Raw genomic sequence first — 27,781 nt, 5'->3', positions numbered from 1 at the left:
TTATTTTAAGAAAATACATGGCTTCAGCTAAACAAAAGTTAATGTACAAAAAACTTGAATTCAGATCAAATTACTAGATTTGGACACTTCACATGAAAATTCCAATTCTAGTTTAAGAAACCTGTATACCTTGTTTATTGTCCAGTGCTGAAACAGGTGCTGAGAACTTCCTTCAACAGATGTATTCCAAACTATTATCAGTCCTGAACTATCCCCTGAGAACATGTGGAGCCCTGTGAAATAGTATCTTCTAAGTAGGAGAATTCCACACAAAAGAACTAATACAGAAAAGGATATATGAACAACAACCAACATTTTTCTATTATTTTTGTGAATAGGCAAACACCAAGACTTTCCTCTCTTTTGCTGTGATATACTCAATGCAAATACATTTTGCTCATACTGCGTGACGTAAGTTAATATCATAAAATTGGATTCACCACCTAAGCCAGATACTGGGGTGCTCAATAGTCTTCTAAGTTTTTCCATTTTCACCCATATTCTAGAACCAACAAAAAATTATCATTTATAGCTCAATGAGCTTCATATGATAGTCTAATTCACAATCACTGGGGTCATCTTCAACAAGAAAAAATACTGTTTTCCAACAGTTGTTCATAAGCTAATCCCAAATACTTTTTCTTTATAAAAATGCAGCTCTTCCATCTTTGTAATATCTATTCCAGTGAATACTTCAGAAAATGAACCACCTAATTACTAATGATGTCACCAATACCAGAAGAAGTCAAGCACTTCCCAGTATCTTATTCATTCACTCATCTTCAACAGTTCCCACCTTCCACTAGTGTATGTTAGTACATCCTTCTTGCTCACTTCCACCTGTAATCTACCAGTTTACATTATTCACAGTGGGCAAATCTCTGTCCTTTTCTCTCATTTTTTTATCTTCTCTGTCAATGTTGAAAAGTTCATCACCTTCCCAGTTCTTCAGCATAGAATTAAAATTCTCACAATCTAACTACTTTTCTTTATCTTTGTATTGAGTTGGCAACTTTGAATGGCTATGTGGAGGAGCTGTCTTTGCTACTGTGTTGATCGTGCACTCTCCTGTTCTGTCCCGAGAGCTCTCTAGAAGCTGGTTTCAAATTTCCTGCTTCTGCTGTTAAGTTAGTACATAATTCTCCCACATGGAAGAATTCTAACCAAATCTGCCTTTTTTCAACTTACCTCTCTACACTTACTACTAGGCTTTCCACCTGCATCCTGATGCATTTATCTCCTTTGAACAGTAGCATCCACGCCTTATGTTCTGCTAAGTTTTGCCACAACAGGCACAAAACATTAGCTAACTAATAATAGCTAGTTGTAGGGACAATGAAAACTAAACTATGACCAAAATTTATCCATGGATTTCTTTTACATTTGCATTCCAGATTCTAATCACTGAGTCATAATAATAGTTACCTGATCACTATACGTTTGTTTGTTCTTTCCACACAGCTTTTCTGATTATTCTCAGTTTATACCATGGACTCTGTTCATCCAAAAAAGGCATCATACTAAGATATTAATTGCAAACATAGCTAAAACTATTCTACTCTAGCATTTCACTCTGCCTCTGTGAAATAAAGGAAACTATTAACACTCAAGCTGGTGTTCAACTGAACAGAAGCCTATTTGAGAAAATAATACTAAGTACATACCTTCTGTATCAAAACAAAGCGTGTTGATGAAACTTTTGTGACCGTCAAGCTCCTGCAGCAGTTGCCCATGGATTTCTTTTACATTTGCTTTCCAGACTCTAATCACTGAGTCATAACATCCTGTCACAACCAAGGAGTCAGCAACTGGGTGGTACTTTGCAGTGTAAACAAATGAAGGATGAGGGAAAACTCTCACTGCAGATGCTGACTGCATTTCTATTTTCCACATTCTAAAAGGAAAGATGTTAGGATATCTACTGTACAAAGAAATCACATACACAGGTGTAACTTGTGCCATATTTTGTACTAGTGGTTCTAGAAGTTAATGCTTGCAAATACTCAATGCCATCTGTTTATTCTACCAATAGGTTCCACCTATATTTCATCCTTTAATATGGTACTTCCTAACAACAATTAAGATCTATTTACTCCTTTGCATAGTACTCTGTCTTCAAAGTAAATTCATGCCTACCTAATCATTTAATGGGTATTTTGCACATTTTAAAATACACAGAGTTCCATGGGATGGATTGGTTTCTTCCCTTGAGGAGTTAAGGCCTTCTGGGGTATCACTCATTTAAAAAAAAAAAAACAAATGACCAAACAAACAAAACCAGTAGAAAAGGACATTTAGGACAACTAAATATAAAGAAAACCCCAGAACATTTTAAAAGAACTATTACCTACCACACAGTGACTGTGATCTCATGGATGTTTTGGATGTCTTCTTTCAGTTCCTACTACTAATCTGTTTCCTATCCTTCACCACCCTTAGCTCTAAGATCAGATATTTCCAAGGAAGAGTTTTTTTCTCTGAATCTATACACTTCTGTTATTTAGCTTTCCTCAAAGATGATTCCATAAAGAACGGAATAGTACCTCGATCACGAAATACAGGTGGGCGGGACATTTCAGAGAGTGCTCAGTTACAATATGGAATTTAGTTAATTGAGTGCCACTTTTCCAGGTCATGTGACTACACTTCTTGTGGCTACTGAAGCTTATTCTGAGGTGAGTTCATTACAAAATTGCAATCCCTTCTTATTGCAGTTAACTTGCAACTTAACGTGCAAAGATCACAAAGAGTCTCCTTGTCTTTTCGAATGGTTTTGCTCTAGCAACATCCAGGTTAATTCACTGCTTACAAATAATGTGGGACTTAAGGCTCAAGGATAGCATAAAACACTTTATAAAGAGGAATTCACATAAGCTCTCAAATGCCCCTTCAAGTTGCTTTAGAACTTAAACTGATAATGACTTCAAAGCAATGAGGTGCCTATTGGTCCTCATGCTTCAATTCTACCATGTTTCAATGGCAAAGTGCTCCTAGTGTGAAAGGAAAAAAGGAAACTCCTTGCCTTAACTAGACTTTTTAAGGAGCTTAAGATAACGGACAATAAATACAGGAACTAATAACTCATGCAGTGACTACACATAGTACACAGAAAAGGAGGCAGACCACTAGTTTCAACTTGCTGCCACAAATTCAATAATTGAGGAACAGCTGGGCCTTCTTATAGGTAACATAAGTGACTGAAATTCATATTTACCTCAATATAAAAAATTATTTGATCTGCTTCCAAATAAAAAAAAAAGATAAAAACGTGCTAAGCTCTCAAAATACTCTTTTAATGCCTACATATGAGCAGCACAAAAAAGCAAAATAGTTCCACACATACAATATATCATTTAACAATTCTTCTGGCATTTCAATTATGCAACTGCCTGTAGCATTACTGAGTTGCATAACAGAAACAACAGATAGGGATCTGAAGAACGAAAAGAAAAAAAAGCCCTATAAAAAAATATGAAGTTGCTTGTAATAAAATTGTGTAGTGTCACAGCCATATTTTCATGCATTTCTACAGTTTTGAGCGTTTTGGTTTTACACCTTGAACAGATTAGTACTTTAACACTCACTGAAGTACACCTAACTGTAGCGGAAAATGTGTACACATTCAATCTCAGAAATAATACTATCAACTTTAATTTACAGCAAGTTAAGTCGAATTATTCATCTAAGTGTCAAAAAAAACCCCATACACATTAAGTGGCCAATTTATACATGTAACTTGGATGTTAAATTTTCTATTTCCTGCTTCATGTTCAAATTTGCAAGCTTAAAACTGCATACATAATATGGCAGTTTCTCCAAGGATAAAATATTCCAACTGCCCCAGTGACTTCTTGAAATATAAAGCCTTTTGATTTTTTGCTGCATTGTAGATTTAGACACTATAGTTTTTGGAAAGGGTTTGGTCTCACATACATATACATTAGAAACCAATATAGTAAAAACAGCATAAGTGATAAACTCCATCACAGTGTTCATAGTTTTACAGAGTAAGTTACACTGTAATCTAATCTTAAATTAACACATCATAGCACAGTTTGTAAATTGGACCACTTTCTTTTCTGCTTCTGATGCCATCCGCCAGAACATCATCATTATACTGACCTGACAGTGCCATCAGATGATGCAGTAAGAAGGCATTGATTATCTTTCGACCAGCAAAGATCATACACGATGTTAAGGTGACCATTAAATTCTTTCAGGAACTGTCCAGAAGGAATTTCATACACTAGCGAAGTTTAAATAGAAAAATAAAAAATTTGTAAGTAAGTACGTAGAATCAATTATATGTAATTATTAGTGCAAAGTTTAGTCTAATCTTAGGCTGATTTCTGCTACCATAAGTCAACTAATTTTCTTTATTGTATCATTTTCGGAGAACAAGATCAAAGAGTTGCTAGATATGCATGGACTGCAAGCATATACTTCCATCTAGTGGTTTATGGGTGCCACAAATGTTTTAACCCTTAAGAAAGAGCCTACTTGGTTGAAATTATTGAAACCAGATTTGCCTTAACTTTTTCTTTGTTTTTAAATTTTGACAGCTACCCAACCAATCTTTGAAATAGATTAACCCTGAGATCATTTTTCTGGGGCTGTGTATTAAAGGAATCTACACTTAATGCTCTTTGCATTTAAACAGTTACTTTGTGTACATTTAAAATACCATTCATTCTAAATCTCTAAATTCTTACGCAGGGCTTAAGAACTATGCAGTTGGGGGCTGCTTCTTTTCACAGTAGCCTCAAGTTTGAGTAATAAGTAGTATTTATAGCTCCAGTTGAACTGGACCATGGAAGACAGCAGCCTCCAGTAGTCTGTCTGGAGATTATGATATTTCAGGTATCTAATTTTCATGATAGGTTAGGAGAAAAACTTACATAAAAATTCAGGTGGGGGCTTGAAAAGTTATTTCACTGAAAACTTTATTATCAGAAAATATCTTCATTATGCAAACTGATTTAGTATTTCCACTAGACCTCTGCACAGAAGTAGTGTGATTTCATACCATTAAACTATAGATACATTACCACATATGAAAAGCCAGCTCCAGCCCTATTAACACAGAGCATTTTCCTCAACGCTCTTCAACGCACGGAACAATTTGCAAAACACAATTGTAAAACAAACTCTCTTAAAAAAAAAAAAAAACACACTCTCCAAATACATCTTTTGTACTTTAATTTCAAACTGTATGAGTTATTAAAAAAAAGAAAAAGCCCCAAAGGTATTTGAAACTTACAGAGGATGGGGTAGCCATTCTTTCCAGCACATGCTGCTGCCAGCGTTCTCCCGTCGTGAGAGAAGCGGAGGGAGAAGCAGCCCAGGTCTCCCCCTCGCAGTGAGAGCAGGAGCTTGTTGGGTATGCGGCAGGCCTGGCTTTTCAGGCAACAATTGGGATTACACAGTTAGCAATATTAAACACCCAATGCTTAAAATGCGGTCTTCGTTCCTGTCATGCATCAATTTGAAAATGCTGCTTATGGGAAGTTAAAAGAAAAGTTGAACCTTATAAACCGAGGCAGTTCTGCTGCATCCCTTGGGATACATCTAGGTTGTGTATTCATTTCTGACCCATTGTTACAGAAAACTAGCAAGGTTTAAAAACCCAAGAAAACTAAAAATGGAAATAATTACCTTAATCTTAAGAAGTTCTTAAGAGTGAATATTGCCAATAATGTAAACTGTTAAGTCAGACTGTAAGTCAAGCTTGTTTAAGGAACCTAAGCATAACTTTTAGTAACTTCAAATAATCACCATGTGATCTCTCAAGACTAACTACAGGCACTCAGACCTTTCATCTACCAAATCACCTTTAGCATTCCTCATCTGTATTTCAATTCCTGACTTTTTTTTTTTTTTTAAACATAACTGGAGACAAAACATTTCAAAAACTTACACATGTATTACAGTCCCTCTTCCTTTCTCCCTAAATATTTCCTCTTTTTCACCCAAGGGCTTTTTCTCCAGAACAAAATTCAAAGTTTAAGGAGAATTAAAATATCCATAGTAGTTATGTTATTATGTAACCTAAACCAGATTTACCTTTAGGAATGAAATCTGAGTATGAACAGATTCATATACATTTAAAAAGTATACAAATACATCTACTTATGAAATAATTGAATATAAACTGTTCAATTCAGAATGAAGGTAAACAGGTCTTGTTATAAATTGTAAATGCAATTAAGCCTTCTTATGCTTTTTAGCCTCTCTCTAAAATATATTACAATGTTGAATCAGTAACTCAGCTCAGAACAAACTTATTTACAGCTCATATAACTATAATTCACATATAAAATTAATGTCATGTTGAATTCATATATCAATAAGTCAAAATTCTACAGAACATTTTGGAAAAAATGTCAGTCATCTATCTAGACAGATATATTGTGGTCCTTTAAAAAGATAACTTAGCTTTAAAGGTAAAAATAATTTAAATGTATGAAGAAGAAATAATTTTGAGCAAATTTTTAAACACATCTGCTTTTACTTTGGCAAACATGCTACATCACACTAACCTTACTGAAACTTTTTCTCAAGACAGCACATCACGAAATAAGTCATTGTTGTTACTAAAGTTCTTCAATATGTACATAGTATGACTAGTCCAAGAATAAATGAACTGACAATTTTTATGAGGAAGTAATTTATAAACAAATAATTTATAAATAATTGATAAATAAATTTTAAATAAAATTTGCATGATGGCAGGCAAATATACTTAGGATCATATTTTTCAAAAATAGTCTTGATTACACACTTATTTTCAGAATAGCAAACTCCTAAAAAGTAACAAACATGAACATAAGTGCAACTTTTAGGTATCTTGCCATTCTTGATAAGAAAATTTCTATTATAAAAGTAGACTGACTTATTCTTTACTATTTTATTATTATTAGCAAGTGTTAGTGGGAAATAAAATTAAGTCCATGTATATTTATGCGTTCTTTTTGAAAGAATCTGTACAAGGACTACAATATGAAAATAAAAATCAAATTCAACGGTCTTTGTTAACAAATGTGTTATATTATTCAAAATTTTATGGAACTATGAACTCACACTAAAAGCTGTCCTACAGAAAAATATGGACATATTTGCATGGACATTCTATACATAGTTGCAAAAATATTCCCTTTTTATGATTGCTAATTTCCATTAGCTATGATGTAGGAGTTAAGATGAAATCAGCAAGAATCTTAAGATTCTTCATTGAACGTTCCCTCTGTTATACTATAAAAATAACTTTAAGGAAAAACAAAACAAACCAACCAACAAAAAACCCAAACCACACAAAACACCAAGAAAACATATTTCCAGTCAACCTGAAATCTGAGAACTAGTTTCCTATTTTAATTCCACTACCTGAATAGCCCTACTCTTTCAAATTTCTAGAGAATTCTGAAGATAAAAATACCTCAAATGTTCTGGGAAAAAAAAAATCTGGTTAAATCAACCATATTGGGTAAGAAATCCGCAAGTTCCGTAATGTTTTTATTTTGTTTAATTTTTTTTTCTAGTTTGCTTTAATGAGTGACTTGCTTCATAACACTTATATCATAAAGTTATAAAAAGTAGATCTTTAAATTAGTTTTCTTTGAAAAGTAAATGAAAACACTTCACCTGTCCAGGCAACCTTGTCCATTTAAATGGCTCCTTTTTCTCCTGTGGCAGAGGTTCACATGAGTTTTTAGATTCTTCTCTCTGAAGCTCACACAGCATTGCACTATCTGCTGAACAGCTACCATAGAGCGGTAAGAAGGAGCAACCTTCAGACAAACAAAACTAAATATTAGGAACAAATATTTTAATTGAAGAGTGTAATATCTGTAAATACTAAAAAGTACTTTTAACATCAATTGCATTGCGTTTTTTATCTGAAAAAAACAGAGATTGGAAAATGCTTAACACACGAAAACTGCAGAGCAAAAGTTTCATTTACAAATACCAGCAAGTCAGAAAGTAATCTGAGCTTCTGAAGTTGTGTCAATCAGATGGTACCAAATATTTTTCACATAATTTACACTTTCCTTTCTTTATTAACTATCCAGGGTCAGTGAAAGCTAGAAATACTCCACTGTTGAAGGTGTTATATATAAAAAAAAAAAAGGCATTTCGGCATGTGAATAGTTCCGGTGACATTAACCAACCACTTTCAAATCAAAACACTGCTTTGGCAATGAAATCCACTGAGGACACCAAAAGATAATACCAGTGTTACATATTAAACACACTACGTTCAAGCGTTGCAAAGAAAAAAGGACTGACCACATTTGTGATTTTAACTGTAGGTAAAGCACATACGCTTCCCAAACTTCTGTAAGTACACCCGCTGAACCTTATCTACAAGTTACACCAAGCTTGAACACACAGGAAGCCTAGACGCTGTGAAGCAGCCCCATGGCTGAGGGGCACACGGGCCATTAAGCAGCACCTGCAGTTGCACTATGACGAGTCTCTTCAGAAACACCAGGCAAAATTACTGTTTCCTTCCAGGATGACAGTTGCTAGGTATCCACTTCAGGATGAAAATCTGTCTAGGTTCCTGTGACTACAAAGGGAGGCTGAACAGCTACTATGCAAGTACAAACCAATTTAGGAACTTAAATTAGCTCTCCACACATAGACATCTCCTTCCATGCAAGAAGTCCTGTTTTATCTATTTTCATACCTACTAGCCCATGCAGGAGGTGTGGGAGATATGGGCCCTTGCAGATAAGCAGGAGGCTAGGTAGAATCTGTAACAGAACTTAAATAGAAGCAGAAATCTATGCATAGAAAACTGTATCAGGCTATGGCTCTTATCTGGAGCTCAACCCCTGCTTTGGAAAATCTGGCAGTTATCAAAACAAGAATGAAATTTTATCGGTGGGCAACGGATCCAAGCACAGTACGGCTGGGAAAGCCTACGCAAATTCATCAGATCCCTGAGCTGCAGAGAGAGCTGTAAAGTAGGGACAGATGTAAACCAGTGACAGCACACAAAGATACCAGGAAAATATTTAGACTACGCAGAACACGGGCTCAGAAAACTCCTAGAAAAATGAAGCAGAGGTGCTCAAGCAAAGCACACAGAATTCCTAACAACCTCAGCAGCTAACTAAGCAAGAGACCTGCAGGTGTCATTCCAGTATACAGATTAGAAAAATGTCCCAAAAACGTATCAATTAATTCCATGGATTATCTTGGTTTTGGACCACATCTCTCCAGGCTTCCACAGATCACTCTTGACTGTACAGAGAGTGCGGAGAAGAAAGACTTAATGACAAGTGTAAATACACATGAAAAGTTATGTAATAGAATAATATTGTACTTGCATTGTAGAACAATAAATGCTGTATTTCTATTGAATACACATCTCAGCACATACCAACATAAAAGTTATTTATATAGTCTTAAAAGAGTTATTTTACAGTCTTTAAAGGAGTTTTCATTTCAGAAAAATATATGACTCATTATAGCTTGAGGGTGCAGGGAATCAGTTAAGTGAGTTAAATCTTCTCTCACTTGGAGAATTTACACACCTGCACGAGTATAATGACTTAAAATTGCATTTCTCCTAACGAGGAGTATCAGTCTTAAAGAAAGTACCCTCAAAAGTCTTCTGATTGTCAATGGCAAAATATGCAAAGTTCCAAATGGGAAAATATTTTTCAAAGACAGTGATGAAAGGCTGACTTTGGAACATTTATCCTAAGACACAGTTCTTATTATAGCTAGTTATATAATAGTAATTTTATATACTGCATAGAAGTACAAATTTTATATCTACGCATACAAACATACACACACACACACGCACTCTGTCTAGCTACCAGTTCCTACAGAAAAGCCTGTAGAGCTGTAAATATATTTATAGATTATATACTTACATGATCTGGCAGTTTTATGCCTCTTACAGTTACATATAAAGTTGATGGATAACGATTTCTAGGACATTTTGCCCACCAGTCATATACCTCAACAACATCTGAATGTGACTTGATTCTTGGAGGTGGGTAATATAATTGCAGACGGAGTTTTCCACCAACGTTTAGAACTCCATTTGCACCTACAAGCTGGAAGGGTGATTTGAAAAAAAAAAAAAAGGAAAAAAAAATGTGTTACGTTAACAGAAAGTAATACAAGTAATTATTTCTAGCATCTCAAACAACTAGGGTATAAACACTGAAATCCATTTCCCACTGGGGAAATGTATTATCCCTAAAAGTGATAATGAAGGAAGCACATATTAAACACCCCCAGGGTCACATGACTGAGATTAAAGCTTAGATGGCAGCCTACTTATCCGACATGCTTCATATGCACAACAGTAATATCCTGAATGTAGGAAGACATCTTTTTTAATTGCTACTTGATGGAATCAACCAAATCTCAAGGACTATCAATGTACACAGAGCCTCTTCCAAGCCTGACCACTTTGAATGCTGCAGCAAAGGGCATTGATGAGGCTTTGACTCGAGAGCAGAAGGTAACAGCAAAACAGTAAACTTTCCAACTTAAGGAAAAAAAAAAAAAGTTCTCTCTATTGAATTAAAGAACAAATGTGCACACATGAAAGGATAACGCAGATAGATGCAGTAGGAATGATGAACGGCACACAATTTTATTTGTATTTATGAGCTGGGATCCTTCCCTCTGTACATGAATATAATGTAGTGAATGCCTGATGCACAGTCCCAACCAGCTATACACCCAGGTACAGGACACCACAGCTCCAATTCCAGAAGATTCATTTTGGGCAGAGCTGAGGAGACTGTATGGAACAGAGTTCCCTCTCCATTCCCCCTGAACTTGCAGCACAATTTCTCCTGCATTTCTTATGCTGCGGACTGCTCAGTGACTGTGAAAGTCCACCATCCACTAGGGTAGGTGTAAATGAACAATCCTCAGGCAAGTTGAAGATTGTCAGCTCTCAAAAGCCAAACTGACACTTTCAGATCTCTCCTAGAAGGGTAAAAAGGTACATGCCATGCTGGCTAAATTATCTTTCTCTCACTGCTGCAGCATTTCAAACTCATCAACTAAAAATGACAGGCATTTCAGAATTAGGTTAGGGAGTCTTCTCAAAGGCTGGCCAACTGAAAATGCCACTAGAATACTTAATAGCTGAGGTACAAAAATTAGTGGATTTGTCATTTTCTTTGTAGAGACAACCTAACAAACACAGAAAACCTTCAAAGAAAACCTTCTGTACTTTATGAACAACAACAACAAAAAATATTACACGTGGTATACTTTCAAGAAAGATACACACTCTTTACTGTCAGGCTCGCTATTGTGAATTTTACCAGGCAAAGGAGAGGACAGCTAAGCAAGCAACGATGTGTTTTTCTATCTCTGTTGCCTGGAAGTATTAAAAAAAGTTTCCCCATTTAGTTTGGTTAGTGTCTTTTAGGCAATTGAGTAAGGAGACTTATAAATTATGTTTCTTCATTTGAATATTTACAATACCTTTAGAAATGCCCAACAAATTTTTCGAAAACCACGTTCTTGAATCCGTACATCAGAGTTGGCTCTCACTTCATCCATACTTAGAAAATCAAGGATCTGAAATTATTGGTAGGAATATAAATACATTTAATGAAGATATGCCTCCTGGTAATTAAAAGATACTATTGGAAATATGCATGTGTGATTTCCAAAAGTCCTATATAAATCATACAGATCACAAATCTGACACTGAAAACTAGCTGTATGTTCATCTAGCTGGAAAACAGCAGTCACAAAGTTAGTTTTCCTTTCCTAGATTTATCACTTTTGTCATGGAATTAATTGTAGAAGGGTTTGGACTGGAAAGGACCTTCAAAGATCGCCTAGTTCAAACCCCCTCCAAAAACATGGAATTGTGCTTTCTTCAAATTGATACCTCAAAAACCATGCTGCCGTCAAACAACATGGTTTCACTATAGTCACAATTTTGGTGCCAAGACTAGCACAATTTCCATAAGAATCTTGATATACAAATGTAAATACTTTTGTGTTAAGCAACTAAGGACTCTTAATTCTATAAATGTGTTCATTTTTATGAAGAAGGATACAGTGGTAGTATATATACAATCTACTTGAAATACAAAAAATAAGGAATGAAACAATATTTATTGTATTAGGTTCCCATTTTCAGGTTAATACTACAGAATCTCTTTACAAATATGGAAATACTTAAGCTCAAAATTATGTTGAATATATACCTTAGAATTTTTCCTTTAAACATAATTGTACTGGAGGACACATTAATAACTACTTTGTGAAAAATGGGAGAGGACATGTAGATGTTAACAAGAAACAATGCAATAGCTTGCTCATTGGTAAAAGGGTCAACAGGTGTTACTACAAGCAGGCAAATTCCATCTCTGAGTTTCTGGTACTTAAACTTCTTTTCATATTTCAAGAACGTGTAAAAGGAAAAGTGATAACCTTCATACATTGTACTGTCACTCCTGACCTGGAACAATCCTACCAGCCTTTCCCAGAAGTTGGTTGACTTAAGGAAGTTCTGTCCTCCTTACTACTATGAAAATGGGGAGGTTTCCTATAAGAAATTATTATTTAGATTTTTATTGGCAATCGCCGATATTCTGTATCTTAAGCCTAACACCTGAATCAGTCAAATATGTACTGTTGAAGAAAGAAACAGAAAATTATAATGCATATAAACTGGATGTAAAATATTTAACCTTACCTCAAAAAACAGGATTACTCGAGGGCTTTCTTCAGTGTTTTCAATAAAATAACTAAAACGCTCATTAAATATAACTTGTTCCTCCCACTCTGGAATTGTTGATTTAGACTGTCTGAAGTCATATGGTTGTGTCATAATAGGAAGAACATGCTCTATTTGTTCTTGTTCATAGTAAGATGAAACTTTCCTGTTGCTATTTGAAAATTTCCAAACAGTTACAATCACTGAAACACTTAAAAACAAAAAACCTCAAACAAAGCAGTATTTTCACTTTTCATCTTTTCCCTGAAAGCTAAGAAACATACAAGACACATTTGTTTGATTTCAGAAAAAAAAAATCCTAAACCCACCACAAATTTAAGACAATTTGCAAAGTATATAGAAGTGCTACAGTCTGAATTTGAAAATCCTAACAACCAAGTGACAGCTTACCAGATTTAAGCATAATGATCATGGTAGAGTCTACTGCTTAAATGCTGTTACAATTTGGTTTTCAGGAAAATTCTGCATAAGGATAGTAGAAGAAAAGTAACTGATAAATTAAAAATATGAAGAACTAAACTTGATTTCAGGATTTTATAAAAAAGTTCTTTCATATAAAAGGCAGATGCTATTTATGCTACAAGAGTTTTCCTTACTTATTCTCATCTTTTCTTCTATGTATTTTTGAGATTTAGGAAATTTTTATCTGGAAAGAATACAGAATGAACTGTGCTGTAAGTATGGGGACCTCAAGAGAAGCACAGCAGCACGGGACATTTAGAAGTACCAAAAGAGGATAAAAATATAACCTGAATTTAATGTGGGTATATAAATGCATCATCACAGATGTAGAAACTAATGAATGACCTCACAAGCTCACAAGTTTAGCATTATTTTCGTATTTAATTTTCTAGGGAAATATCTACCTATTTGTAGTAACTATTGATAACAGAAACAGTTTAATAAAAGTCACCTATGATCCTTCTTGACATATAAGCCATTTCTCTGATCAACAACATGAATTTTAACCATGGGATGAGATACCAGGAGATCAGTTTTAAGTCGATCAGATCGATGGATATAAACTCCTAACACAAGATCATCACCAAAACCAAATTTCATCTCATCATTTTCTGCAGCAACTTCTGTGGTTTCTTCTAGAAATAGGAACAAAATAAACAGAGGTTACTGTTCCACTAGTAACATTTAAAAGGAGTAAAAATGCTTCGTATTGTCTTAGCAATCAATAGTAAAATACGAATATTTAATGTGTTCATTATAATAAGTTACAGTAAAATTATCAAATTTGCAACATTTTAAACATGTATGAACATGACACATGAATATGTGTTAATTTAATCTATTCCTATTAACAAACATTTACATTTAAAATCAGAGGTCTTTCTCTTGATTAACATAGGTTCTCCTGTGCCTTTGCAATGACTTAAAATCCATACAGTTCAATAACCATCTCTGGGTTATAGCTTATAGTAGATTTTGTTTGGTTGGTTGGTTTTTTTTAACATAAAAAACAAGGTAAGCAGAAACTCATGCCTTCTGCACATGCATTTTCCCTCAATTTACTAAACACTGCTTCCAGAACTTCTTCATTTACAAGTTACAGTAAGACAACCATACTTAACAGATATCAAAAGACTCACTCCTCATCAATTTATGTCATCTCCATTTTTTTAAAAATAATTTCTTATTTTGGACTTCACGACTTTTGAGGAAATTTATTCTCCAGTTTGACTATATGTTGCACAAAAATGTTCTCTTATGTTTGAACTGACCATCCAGTTAAATCAGTGGTGATACACCATTTGTAGTATAGAGTAAATAAAAATTATAAAATAAGAAAAAGAATTAGAATATGCATCTAAGAAATACACTGTAAAGTTGAGATATATATAGGTATATTGTAATATTATGTTATGCTTTAAAAAAAATTACACTTTTAAAATATTTACCAATTTCAAAACTATTTGCAGGAAATGAATTCTCAATTTTTTAGACTTATACATCAAATAAATTTCCTTGCAAATTAGCCTCAGAATTGGAGAACAAAAATACAGCTAAGTAACTAAAGAAACATCAGTACCTTCAACAGCTCAATCATTTCTGTGTGTTACTGCTGTGAACAAATATTTTTGTAGCAGCACAGAAAAACAATAAAAGAAAAAAAGACTCGGATAAAACAGGAAGGAAAGCAGCACACCATTCTAACATTTTGTTGGCAGACCTTTTCTGGTTTTCTTTTTAACCTTCTTTGCTTTAGGTTTCTGTTTCTCCACACTTTCATCCAATTTCTGTCCTTCTAGTGTGAGTGATCTTTCCAATGAATGATTTTCATTGCCAGCTTCTGCTGGATGATGCTGTAGCTCAGAAAGGGACATTGCACTGCAATGTAATATATTACTGTCAGCAAGGTGGATACAGTTACTCATTACAATTGATTAATCAACTTGAAGTTTCCTCTTTAGTTCTGTAACTTGTCACCTGTGTATCTTGAAAATGCAACATGCACCCAACATCATTGCCTTCCCTTTTTAATTTCTCTCACTCCTTCACTTCCTCCTAATTTCCAGCTAATTGGAGAGCCATTCATAGAACTAAGCTAATACTCTTCTGCTGGATCAAGGCCATCACTCATTACTAAAAAAATCATGCACAAAATTATCTTCTGTTAGTTAAATGTGAGTTTGAAAAAAAATCAACATCATATAATAATGAAGGATATATTTTTAAAAAGTTAAATAAAATCTGTGTTAAATATTAATCTTGACAGTATTTTGAAGAAGGGTTCAGTAATAGTTTTTCATATCAGAATCATCCAGTTCATCACTTAGAAAAGATGTACTGTTTATCAGAAAGCTTCTGCCTATGTTAAAAAAATGGAAAAATTTGCTTAAGATTCACAGACACACAGTATGCAGTTTATTACAGTACCTTGTTTCAGCCTCACTTGAAACTGCTCTTTCTTTTTTCTTTTTCTTCTTTTTGCCCACTTCACTGTTCAATACAACTTCATGGCTTTGAACAGTGGAGGTAAATTCAGACATCTGTTCTTTAAGTTTCGTTCTTATTTTCTTTTTAATTGCATTTGCTTCCTCCTCAGCCACATGCAGCTGATAAGCTCGAATTAGCTCTTCTTCCTCTTCTAATTCAGTTACATTTCTTACTTCACCCAAGGAATTTTTAATCTTTCTATCACCTTCTTGATGAGGTACATCTGTTTGCAATTTACTTTTTGTTTTCTTCTTTGGAAAATCATTAGTCTTTTTCTCAAAACTCTCCAATTTAGCTTCATATAAATTTTCCTCCTCATTAAACTGTTCTTGTAAAAGTGATTTCTTTTTCTTCTTGTTAGACTTGGGTTTCTTGTTCTCCTCTCCACTAACAATATCATTGTTTATTTTCTCTGCAATTGAAGCTTTCTCTCTCAGTTTATTTTTCGTAAATCGGGGGCTCTCTTCTTCAGGATTGTATGTGTTGTTTATAATTGTTTCATCATTTGCACTCTCCTTAGCTAAATCAATATTACTTCTGAAAGTGTCAAGCTATAAATGAGAAGAACATAAAACATACTTGTACTAAAAAATTACGTGCTAAGGATAAACACAGTATTTTATGTTATTTCTTTAGCAATGTTACACAAAGTAAAGCAAAATCAAAGATCTAGGTTTTTTTTTTTTTTTTTCTTATTTAAAAGTGGCAGATTAAAAGGCAACAGAAAATCCACTGTGAAAAAAAAATTTCATGTTTGGGCACTTCATTTTGCTTCACTATGCTTTTAAGTTACTTTTATGTATATCCAGTAAAAAAAGAAACCAACAAGTCTACCTCATAAACAGATGCCAATGCTTTAGACTATGGAAGACTTGAAGATTGCATGCAGCACAAAATAAAGTATTTTCCTCCATTTAAAATGCAAGTTAGAGACGGGCTTCAGGCTCAGTTGTTTGTAGTTTGTTTTGCTGAAAGTTGCTTGCCAAATTTTGACAATGAAATTCTATTAAAAAGTGCTAAGATTGGAAAAAAATATTTCCATTAAGACCTGAAAAAAAAAAGTTTAAAAATAACCCACTTTATTCTTAGTAGAGTGAAAAAGATCTAAAGACCAATCTAGTAAAAACAGCTTAGATAAATCTCAGCTAACACATTTATCTGCGCACTCCCCCTCCCAACTTTTAGTTTACAATGTGTTTTCTAAAAACCACTTTCCTATCTCCTTGAGGTTTCTATTACTAATTACAAAAATTTATAATATCCCCATCCCTGGAAACATTCAGGTTTGACTAGGCTCTGAGCAACCTGATTTACTTGAAGATGTCCTTGCTCATTTGCAGGTGGTTGGACTAGACGACCTTTCAAGGCCCCTTCCAACTCAAAATATTCTATGATTCTGTAACTCTCCAGCAAGTAACGAAGGCCTAATTCTCTTGGGAGCTCAACACACAGAACTCTGTTCCCTGATGGAACTTCTGCTAAGTCACTAGGATTCATTTCCTCTGTTGTCTTACATAAAACTCTCTGGGGTCCCCACATGAAACATTAGAGAAGACCTTAAAAGACAAAGAAAGCAAATTTTAAAAGCAGTGGGAAAAAACAAGTATTTGCATACAATCTTTTCTTTGTCAGTATCATCTTCCTTCCTCAGTAAACAGGCATATTCCCCTTTTAGCTGCAACACTTCTCCAAATTACAGAATCATCTTTGTCTCAAACATTTTTAAAAAGGGACGATATATGTAATAACCAATCATCAAAATTTACAACCTTATAAGTACTAAAAACAGAGAATGAAGTTGCAAGAGCAATATGGATCCTATTTTAAAAATGCTCACTTGCATACTCCATGACTAGAAAGAAAACTCAATGTGCAAGTCATCTGCCTCCATATTTTATGCTCTCATCTGTGTGAGCCTGCAAACCTTCACCACTTCTTGTTTCATTCACAACTGACATTTGAAGAGAGAACATGGAAAGCAAGGAAATAACTATTGAAGGAGGAGAAGAAAGGAAAAAAAAAAATCTTTGAAGTACATGAGTAAAACCACAAAAAAAAAGTAAAATCAAGGAAGTTTATTACTTTGTCCGAAAATTGTCAAATAAAAGCACGGTGACAAGAAAAATACACCAAGATAGTTTGACACAGAAATATACGCTGATACCCAACACCAGAGACAAAGCTTAAAAATGCATTAACTAGACTTACTAATGCTACATATTACAAAACACTGTCCTAATAAAGTACAAGTTAAAAAAAGCAGCTAGAATGTCATGCAAGTATGCTTATCTAATACATCAGAAAAACCTAAAGCCATTCATATATCTTTTCAGTAGTTATCATTTTTAGCATCCTATGCCTAAAAATAGTTTATCTCAATATCAATCATGAAAAAAACCCGTCTTTGTACCTTCATTTTTACTTCTTTAAATAGACTAGTAGCATTCGCTTTATTCATAAATCAATAATTTGAGAGGATGTGAGAAGATTTAATAGAAATAACTTGAGACACAGAGTAGAGTAAGGGAAATTTAAAAATTACATCAACAAGCTTTGCATAAATGAAAAAAAAAGCTTTTTATTAGACTGTCCGCTTCCTTATCTGCATTTCTATGAACAGCTTTAACTGCAGAGTGTAAGGAATGAAAATTAAAATACACTGGCAATTAAGACCCAACAGTGACCAACAGCTAGGGTCATGGTGATTTTTGCCTTTGATAGAACATTAATCCATTAAGCTCAAGAAGAATTCTTTCAGAGATCTTAAACAAAAAGCCCATATTTTTGACCTTGTTCAAGAGTTTCTAAAATAACTCAGATATTCAAGAGCCATTTACTCAAAGAAACCTAGCTGTTCCAAACACTTCACTGAAATATTTACTAGAACTTATTTATTATGCCTACAAGTAAAAACAGAGGCTCACAAACATGTTATGAATAGTAGCAGCATACAGTCAATTACAGCAAATTTACTCACAGAAAAAAAAATACAGAATATTCTCATAATGAAATAAAACACAAACAAACTACAGTAAATTTAACGAACATTAAGAGACACTGCAGGCAGCACAAAGCTGTCTCAGCAGTTCATACAGAAATTCATCGGATGCGTAGCCTATATGATCTGAACTTGGGCCACGTTTCCCCATGCTATAATTATGTGATGCAATTAAACAGAGAGGAAAGATGGGAAGGGACCACAAAATTATAAAGTAAAAGCCAAGACGTTTATACAAACCATCAGATTAGGTCTCAGGCAGAGACAAGGATACTGGCATACATTCTTTGTCTGAGATACAGGACTGAGCTCAACTAGAAGCAACCATCTACCTATAAGATGTGTTTCAGAAAAAGCAGTTAGGCTGGAAAAGCAGCTCAGAGGCTAGACCTGTCCTTGGAGTAACTCCAGAGGGTTGCTGACCTGAATCTGACCTCCTCAGTTTAAAGCATGGCACAAATGGAGAAGGTTGTTTGCCTTTTTTTTTTTTTTTTTCTTCCTCCAAAACAGCTCAAGGGACACATAAGGACACCGGGGCAGCGGCAGCACTCACCCTGATAACAAACCTACTTGCACTACAGGCTTGATAGAAGCAAGAGATAGGTGCCAGCCAAGATGCATGCAGGTGGGCTAACACACAAGACTCCTAGCACAATGAGCCAAGCCCCAGAGGGGCTTGCCATTCATGTCCCAGAGCTGACAGTAGGGACAACACCTAAAAATCTTACTCCTTTTTAAAAAAGCTTCTCAAGTATGTGTGAGTGTAACTTGCGAATGTATCAGATGATTTTACCCAGGGTATCTGGAAACTCAGATAACCAAAGTTAAAAAGAAGTACTTGAACTTCTTCCCATAAGATAAGCACACCTTGAAAAATTAGGAACGGACATCCTGTTCTGGATCAGAAACGGTGTGGCCAGCAGGAGTAGGGAGGTGATCATGGCCCCGTACTCGGCACTCATGAGACCGCATATTGAGTACTGTGTTCAGTCTTGGGCACCACAGTGTAAGAAGGGCATTGAGGAGTGGGTCCAGAGAAGGGCAACGAGGCTGGTGAGAGGGCTGGAAAACATCCCTTATGAGGACCAGCTGAGGGAATTGGGGTTATTTAGTCTGGAGAAGAGAAGACTAAGAGGAAACCCTATTGCTCTCTACAACTCCCTAAAAGGAGGTTGCAGTGAGGCTGGTGTTGGTTCTCTTCTCCCAAACTACTGACAATAAAACGAGGGGAAACGGCATCAAGTTGTGCCAGGGAAGATTTTGATTAGATATTAGGAAGAATTTCTTCACTGAGAGAGTGCTTAGACACTGGAATAGGCTGCCCAGGGAGGTGTTGGAGTCATCATCCCTGGAGGTGTTCAAAAAACAAGTAGATGTGGCACTTGAGGCTATGACCTAGTGGTTAGAGGAACGGTGGAAGAAGGTTGGAACTGATGATCCTGGAGGTCCTTTCCAACCATGGTGATTGTATGACATTGCCAGTTCACTGAAGGGCTCATATTAATAGCTGTAAAAGACCATTTACTTGCAACTGTATTGGTAATAAATATACTTGTGATGCTGGCTAGTTGGGTAAGACGTTTAAGAAAATTTTAATGTACTAGGGAACCAATTTTACTGCCATTGTTCATATAAGACTACAAAATGCAGATGCTCAAAGCTAGAAGAATTTACAGATACGACAGGCTTGGAGAAGTTTCACTAAGTTTTAACAGAAAACATCAAGAAAATGTATAAATCAAATATACAGTCAACTATTACTACTTCCCCATTTTAAGAAACAAAGGTCTAAAAAACAGTGGAAAACTCAACAATTATTCAGTGCCTGTCAGCTTATGGGAAAAAATGGGCTATGTAACAGACCCTGCAAAAATGCTACAACCTTAATGCTCTGCACATTGTGTTCTAAGAGAGAAGCTAAAGTACTGAATTAGTCAGAAGAAACCTGTAAAACACCCATCTTACCCAAAAGAATACAACGATTTTCAAGCCTGGAGACAGACTCCTATTACCTGTGCCTTCCCAAAACTCTAGACTCCAATCTGTCATCTGGGGCAGGCCTTATAACGAAAGAGAAGGAGTGAATTCAATAAGGTAGGAAGTATAAAGCTTCAAAGGGACAAAACCTGTTCCAGTCCTCCCTCGAATGCAGAATGCTTATCATCAGCATGTGCCTGCCCCAACACTGTCAGCTGGTCAGACTACAGTCTAGGGAAGAAATTCATGCCTCTGTAATGGGATCCTATTTTTCACTTGGTAGAAAACTTCACTGACATTTTCCGAGCTGAACATCCTCTCACCATGAAATTAAGATTTGATCAAATAAACTCAATTTTCACACTGACTTCAGACAAGTTAATCTGTCTGGGCATTGGCTGGTCTGAGGTTTGCCTCATTCTAATGATCTGTAATAGGAGGCACAAGTGGTAAAAAATAAATATGGTAGCTGTTGGCCCTGGAAGCAATACTGGCAAATTCACTTTCTGCCTGCATCCCAACTCCTTGTTTTTTTCAGCCATGCCTCCAGGCCTCATACCCACTGCACCTGTGGCTACTGAATAACAAGGCAGGCTTTCAGTGGCCACAGCTGATGCCTATCTCCATCTCCATCACTGATATATTTCATGCTACTTCATGATATGTGAAACTCTATATAGTTAAATTATATAAAGTGAAGAAAACCAGAACAAACCCAGCCAACCTCCTGCATCTGCCTTCCTCCTCTCCCACACACTTTTCTTACAAAGAAATGATGGGTTATTTGCTGAAGCTTTTACAGAAATTTCTACTTGAATGTAATCAGTGTGGAAAATGTCAACCCGAGTTCTTGCAAACTTGCCATACTTCAAGAAAATACTCAAACAGGGCAGTATTAGGTTCCAATACACATACTCCTTAAGTTCATAGTTTAGTGCTTTGATTGGTAAAAATCTATAGCTTCAACAAAACTATAGTTAGGTTTCCACACTGACTGTAAAAACATTTCTTAATTTGCATGTACGTCTGTTTTGATTCAGTTCACTGTGATTTTAAGTGTTTCTAGGTAACTTCAACACCAGTGTTTTACATCAGAGACTTCTGTAATGGAAACTTTTTTGAAAACCAAAGTAAGCTTAAAGTATTTATGAGTAATATGGAGCTGCATATGAGCATATAATTATGTGCTCAGAAATACTATATAATACAAAGCACAGATTTAAATGCTTGCATTCCATGAAAAAGCAAACCTAACTATGGAAGAATTTTGTCTCGTATTTACACGTGCCAGTAAAAAAAGGAAAAAGAACACCAACTTCTAACTCTTCTGTGCTCTATTTTAGGCATGATGTTGATTCTTTGTATAGACTATTGACTAAATAGCATACACTTCAGAGAATGAAAAAAAAAAAAAAAACAAAACCACACAAATATCAACTTCACATTGTCACTCTGAAGACAAAATTGTTTCAGCACAATACTAATTTTAATACAACTATTCCAAATGTACTTTTATATAATACTTACTATATATAAATACTTATACATACTAAGGTTGGAAATTCTCATTGGCTTTCAATTCACAGATGTATTACACAGATGCACCTGTACTATGCAGATGTAGTACTTTAAAAATGAAATGCTTTTGTAGCCAAAGTCCTACTAGCCCATCACTCAAACTCTGATGTCAATATGGAATTTGAAGACTTTAAAACTTATCTGAAAAAACAGACTGGAAAAAAAGTACTGGCAGAATTCAAAATAGTGCCTGCTTGCATGTGCCACTTTCTTTTCACCAGTAGCATATTCTACAATATTCTGGCATACCTCCACATTAGACGGATGCCTTGTTGGTACACAAACAATAAATGAAGTGCCATCAAAACAAAGGATATGTGCAGAAATATACTTTATTTACAAAAAAATGCTTACATTTCTTTTCTACAACTTATTGTCCTGATCTTTTTTCCCCCACTAAGGAAGGCAACCAAAGCAAGCTTGCATGTGTTCAAACTCACCACAATACTCTCTTGGGAGTGAAACTTCTTTTTCTTTGATTTCTTTGTGTCTGTTAGGCCAGCATGACGCCTGAAGATTTCCTCAAAGCGGACTTTGGTTTTTGCCTTTGCCTCACTTTCAACTGAAAAAAGAAATCTAGAGTATGACTGACTAGCTCAATAATCACCATTGCTAAAAAAAGTGTGCAATCATACTTTAAAATTACAAAGGACAAGAATTATTTATCAAGGAAAGTTTCCTAAGAAATTCACTTAGTATTCAGTAAAGAATTTCCAGGAACAACAAAGATAACTCAGCAACATTATACAAACACACCAGGCTATTACTTGTTGCTGAAGTTGGCACTGCCTACTCTGTTTCCTGAAGAAAGCACATTCTGAAGGGCACACAGACTAGGATCAGCACAACACTTGGGCTAGCCCAAGCAGAGGACAGATTATTGCTCTCCCTGTTTAAGAACAGTAGCACACTGATAAAATTATGAGGTGACACACTGTCTCCAGATGAGGCAGCAGCTCTGGGTTCTTAGAGAATTTGGAAGTCAGAGGAGCACCACCCTGAGACAGATGTGTAAGAGGCAGAAGCATGCACCCATCTGAAATCAGTTAGTAATGATGGTACTGCTATCAGCACCATTTCAACCTTGGAGCAGTAGGTGTTCTAGGCTCCCTGAACCAATGTTTAATTTGTAGCTAAAGAATTCAAAATGTAATCTGGCACAACGCTGAAAAAGGCTATTGAATCCTTAGCTATGGCATCATTGCCATTATAATTAGAATTTTAAAAAAAAAAGCCCCCAAATTTTAAATAAAATAACATCACTAGAAAAAAAAATCAGCTATAAAGATGGACCCAAAATACAGCAAACACAGCACTAAAAACTTAAGACAGAAGTAATTCCTATCATTTGCACCTAGTTCCAACTATAAAATATGTATTGGAAATCAAACACAAAATATTCTTACCTGCTGGCATTTTCAGTTCTCAGTTAGAAGTGGCTCAACACACCAGCTGCTTCTTCCTCAGAATTCACCATTCTATATAAAGCAATTAACAACTTTCATTAACATAGCTGGTCCATAGATTTGAAGCTAACAATTGAATGCTGGCTAACTAATACCAAGGATGAGTACAAGTCTTTTAGGGAAATAACTATTTCTATACTTTTTGTCTAAATTATTAGAAGTTCTCTGCCATCAGATCTCGGCTCAGAATTCTTAGTGTCCATCTGTTGCTCGTTATTTGAGAGTAAATAAAAACCAACATTATAGCAGTAATACTTCAGTACTGTAGTCCTCCACCCTTCCACAAACCCATGCATTTTATTTACATAATAATGACCAATGAAGCCATTTATACTGAAGCTTTTCTAAGAAGGTTCCTATCCAGACAGCTTCATCAAGGAAGTAACATTGTAGCCAGCTGATAGCTTTCAACGAAAAGATCAGTATCTGCCATCAAGTCTAACTTTATTACAAATATCTAAATATTCATGTTTATATAAAGCATTTGAATTTTACATAAAGCAGACAAGCAATTACATGAAACTCATTTCTCTGAAGAAAAAAAATGTTAGGCCCTCCTGGTTGTGAAGAAAAGCCGACAAATGCAATCTAAACAAAGCTTGAAGGCAAACAAAAATATTACACAGCTTTATCTTTTCATCAAGAAAATTCTGAATGTTTTATGAAAAACTTTAATACAAAAAGCTGTTTTGTAAACAGTGGAACTAATGAACTCTGACTTCCTATGAATGTGTAATGTTCTCCTCAGCCTTCCATGCAATGAACTACCATCCCTATCTCCTTTGACAGCCCATCAGGCAATAGCTCCAAGTTCTCCTCAGGTAACACCTCCTGTTACATCAGTACTCACACTCACTGGACACCCAAACTACAGCTACCCTAATAAATTAAGATGTAGCATTAAGTACTACCAAGCTATAAGGTTGCATCAGCCTCAGCACTATTTTGGTTCAGGCCACTTAACACTCACCCAAGCAATCCCCAGGTTCATCTTATGAGTTCCTATGGATTATTATTAATAGGCAATTTGCATCTGACCACTCTGATTTGGGGTTAACAGAGTTTAAAAGCATTAAGGTGGGCCAAACATACCACTTGGCCTCCACACTGAAATGCACTGCTGAGCATGCACATCTTACTAGTACAGGAAAGAGCTGAGGCTGCACTTAGGGTCCCTGAGCACCCGCACCACTGTACTCTCAGATCCCTCTCTTCTCTCTTTTACAGTGTCACGTTCTGCTTCTTCCCTGTCCCCGCTACAGGCTGCAAACTTTCGAGTCATTTCACATTTGTTACTTAAAGTAGTTTAGTCGGCTGGCTAGTCAAAACAAAACAAATGAAGGAGAAAAAAAAAAAGGTAAAGTAGTAAGGTTGATTTGGGATTATAGAACTGCTGATTAGTCAGTTGCCAGGTGTCATTAGTTTATTTCATGTATTGAGCAATGTATTTATACTAAGGATCCAACAATCCTGGATGTTTGAAATGAGCGAGGAAGATCAAAAGGGACTTCACAGGAAGGAAAAAAAAAAGTTTTGTTCTGCAGTATGCTTCATCATGCCACTGACAAGGTTGCAATATTTTCATTATTATTATTATTTACAATAAGGTAGCAATATTTTCACTAGCTAAAATACGTTTTGACACATAAAGCAAAGCTTTACTGTCACAGCTAACAGTAACAGTTAAAAATAACGTTCCTTACAAGAAATGAAACCACAAAACATTATTGAAAAATCAATCTGCTTTTGAAATTTATGCTCAGTTATACCAAGAAGGCCATTTTAAAAGTACTACAACTATTAAGTGCTGTTTTTCAAGTAGTCAGTTCACATTTAGCTAGAAAATGCTTGTAAACTGAATGAGTAGGAAACTAAACATAGTTATAAAATACTATCACTTCAATCATTCACTGAGCATTGCAGGAACAGGAACACGGAAAAGTCTCTTATGATTAGTTGAGTGATTTCAACCAACCCTCAAAAATGCTAATCACAAACAACAAATGAATGCTGAAGTGCTCTTAAATTTAAAACAAAAAATATGAAAGACAGTATAGAACATGACAGCAAAATAAGCAAAGCACATACCTGTTCAAAGCATGAAAATGATTTCATGGTCAAAGGTTAAATTGATCACACCACCAAAAAACTACAGGTAAATTAATTCTGCAGATATTTTTGCTTATAACCAAACACCTTTCCAAAGGCTAGGCTCACCTCACATCTACCAGTGTGGTAACAGAATTAAAAGATAAAGTCCTCTAACTATAGTGCTATTATTTTATACACATTTCTGATTTAGAATTACATGACTTTTGACATGATGCATTAAAGCAAGTATTAGACGTGTAAATATAGATCATTAATCAACAAGGATAAGAACAAGGGGGTTTACTCAGTGTAATCTCACCTTAAAATAGGAGAGATTTAATCATATCAATGTTTAGACACCACAGTGTCAGAATCTGAATAAACTCAGTTATCAAGATGAACGTTGCAAGATGCATTTTTTGCCTGTTCAGCTTTTACATTATCTAACCATGTTAGCTAAGCAGGCAATTCAGGAATGAGAAAAATAGATACTTGGAACAGTGGCACATTCCAACCATTGGGAATAGCAAGGAAAACAAAATCATGAAGGCCAAACTTTCAAGAATTATTATATAACTTCCTGAAAATCATCTAATTTGCTTCTCTCTAATATTCCATGTGTATTTATAAATGTGTTTCTACACTAAATTCTTGCTCTTTTCACAGTATTTTACAATGATCACTGAGCTGCTATATTCTCCATCCACAGTATGGGAATTCTCTATGCAAGACATGTAACAAAATTCACTACTCACAAAAACCACTTTTATCACCAAAAAAAAAAAAAAGACTCAAACCTATACTACAATGGAGCAGAACACATGAAATCTGTACTACACAATGGGAAATGAGAAATTTCCCACCTAATGAAGGTCATTTATGAAACTGAGTTGACAAAATCTCATCAATTTTCATTAACTTCATGATTTTCATGAATCCTGTTTTTCTTTTAACACAAAGAATGAATGTGAACTTCAGTGGCTGAAAACAAGAACAACATGAGGCCTTGTTTAATTCTCATCTTTTAGATGAGACCATTCATCATAGTGGGAAATCTTGGGTTTTACTAGTAGGTTGCTAATTCAGGTATCTGCAGGCTGAAAGCCTCTGGAAAAGCTTTAACTTTAAACAGCAAAATAACACTGAGTAGAATTTGTTCCTTTCTGCTAATGATAAATATTATATCAAAATATAATATTGTTTTATGCATGAAAATTCAGTATTTAAGTCCAGAAAATTGACAGCTTTATTAGTGCCATGCAAATACCTATGCACTTGTGTATCAAATAAACACTACTAGAAGTCTAGTAGCCTTCTACCAGTTTAGACATGCCTGTAAAATCCTGGTGTTCACACTAGTTTAAAAGGACATTTTTAGCTTTAAGAAGCTGGAGCTACCCATCTGAGTTTTCTAGCAGAAAAGTCTCGGGAAACTTTAGCTTCAGTGGAACTGCTGTTTCTTTCCCAGATTCGGCACCTTTTGATGGTCAGAAGGTTAAAACCAGTTTTTATCTACTGGGTAAATAGATGGGCAGATGGGCTGCCAGTTCCATAGGAGGAAACGCAGCTAACTTTTATTTAAGTTTAGTACACTTTAAGTCTGGGCCTTATCTTAAAAAACAATTATGAAAATGGGGTCTCATACGGAGAGCGCCCTAAGTATTTTAACTTCGCAAGTGGCATTCTGCACAGAGGAAAAACGGTAAACAACGAAGATACACAAGGAACATTCCCAGCACACGTCACACCCGGACTAGCCGAGGGGATTAACTGCAATTAACGTGCAGACGCAGGTTCCTCAGGCGAGGGAGGCATCCCCGCTTTGGGGCTTAACACGCCCGGCACGCAGCAGCGGCGGCGCTGCCCCTTCACGTGCCGCAGGGGACAAACGGGCCGTATTCGTGCAACCTCACCCGAGTAAACTTGATGAGACCTCACAACCTCCGGGAAGGCTCCCCGGCCCCAGCCCTCCGGCCCGCC

At 35.5% G+C, this 27,781-nt stretch overlaps 1 protein-coding gene across 1 annotated transcript in view; it reads right to left on the bottom strand.

The window, feature by feature from the left end:
• The window catches only part of AHI1 (Abelson helper integration site 1), an 88,509-nt gene extending 64,735 nt beyond the window's left edge, over positions 1–23,774 (bottom strand). Inside the window, 14 exon segments of the mRNA XM_008945537.1 lie at positions 130–233; positions 1,665–1,894; positions 4,123–4,246; positions 5,261–5,393; positions 7,642–7,748; positions 7,751–7,787; positions 9,891–10,076; positions 11,473–11,568; positions 12,701–12,893; positions 13,656–13,839; positions 14,925–15,082; positions 15,632–16,242; positions 22,685–22,806; positions 23,651–23,774. Of these exon segments, the coding sequence (XP_008943785.1) occupies positions 130–233; positions 1,665–1,894; positions 4,123–4,246; positions 5,261–5,393; positions 7,642–7,748; positions 7,751–7,787; positions 9,891–10,076; positions 11,473–11,568; positions 12,701–12,893; positions 13,656–13,839; positions 14,925–15,082; positions 15,632–16,242; positions 22,685–22,806; positions 23,651–23,660 (2,295 nt within the window). The 5' untranslated portion in view covers positions 23,661–23,774.
• Positions 23,775–27,781: the final 4,007 nt, after the last annotated feature.

This window comes from Merops nubicus, unplaced genomic scaffold (genome assembly GCF_000691845.1).
Source record: "Merops nubicus isolate BGI_N331 unplaced genomic scaffold, ASM69184v1 scaffold6038, whole genome shotgun sequence".
NCBI lineage: Eukaryota > Metazoa > Chordata > Aves > Coraciiformes > Meropidae > Merops > Merops nubicus.
The sequence above is the reverse complement of the archived record's forward strand: the minus strand, read 5'-3'. Positions and strand labels throughout refer to the sequence as shown.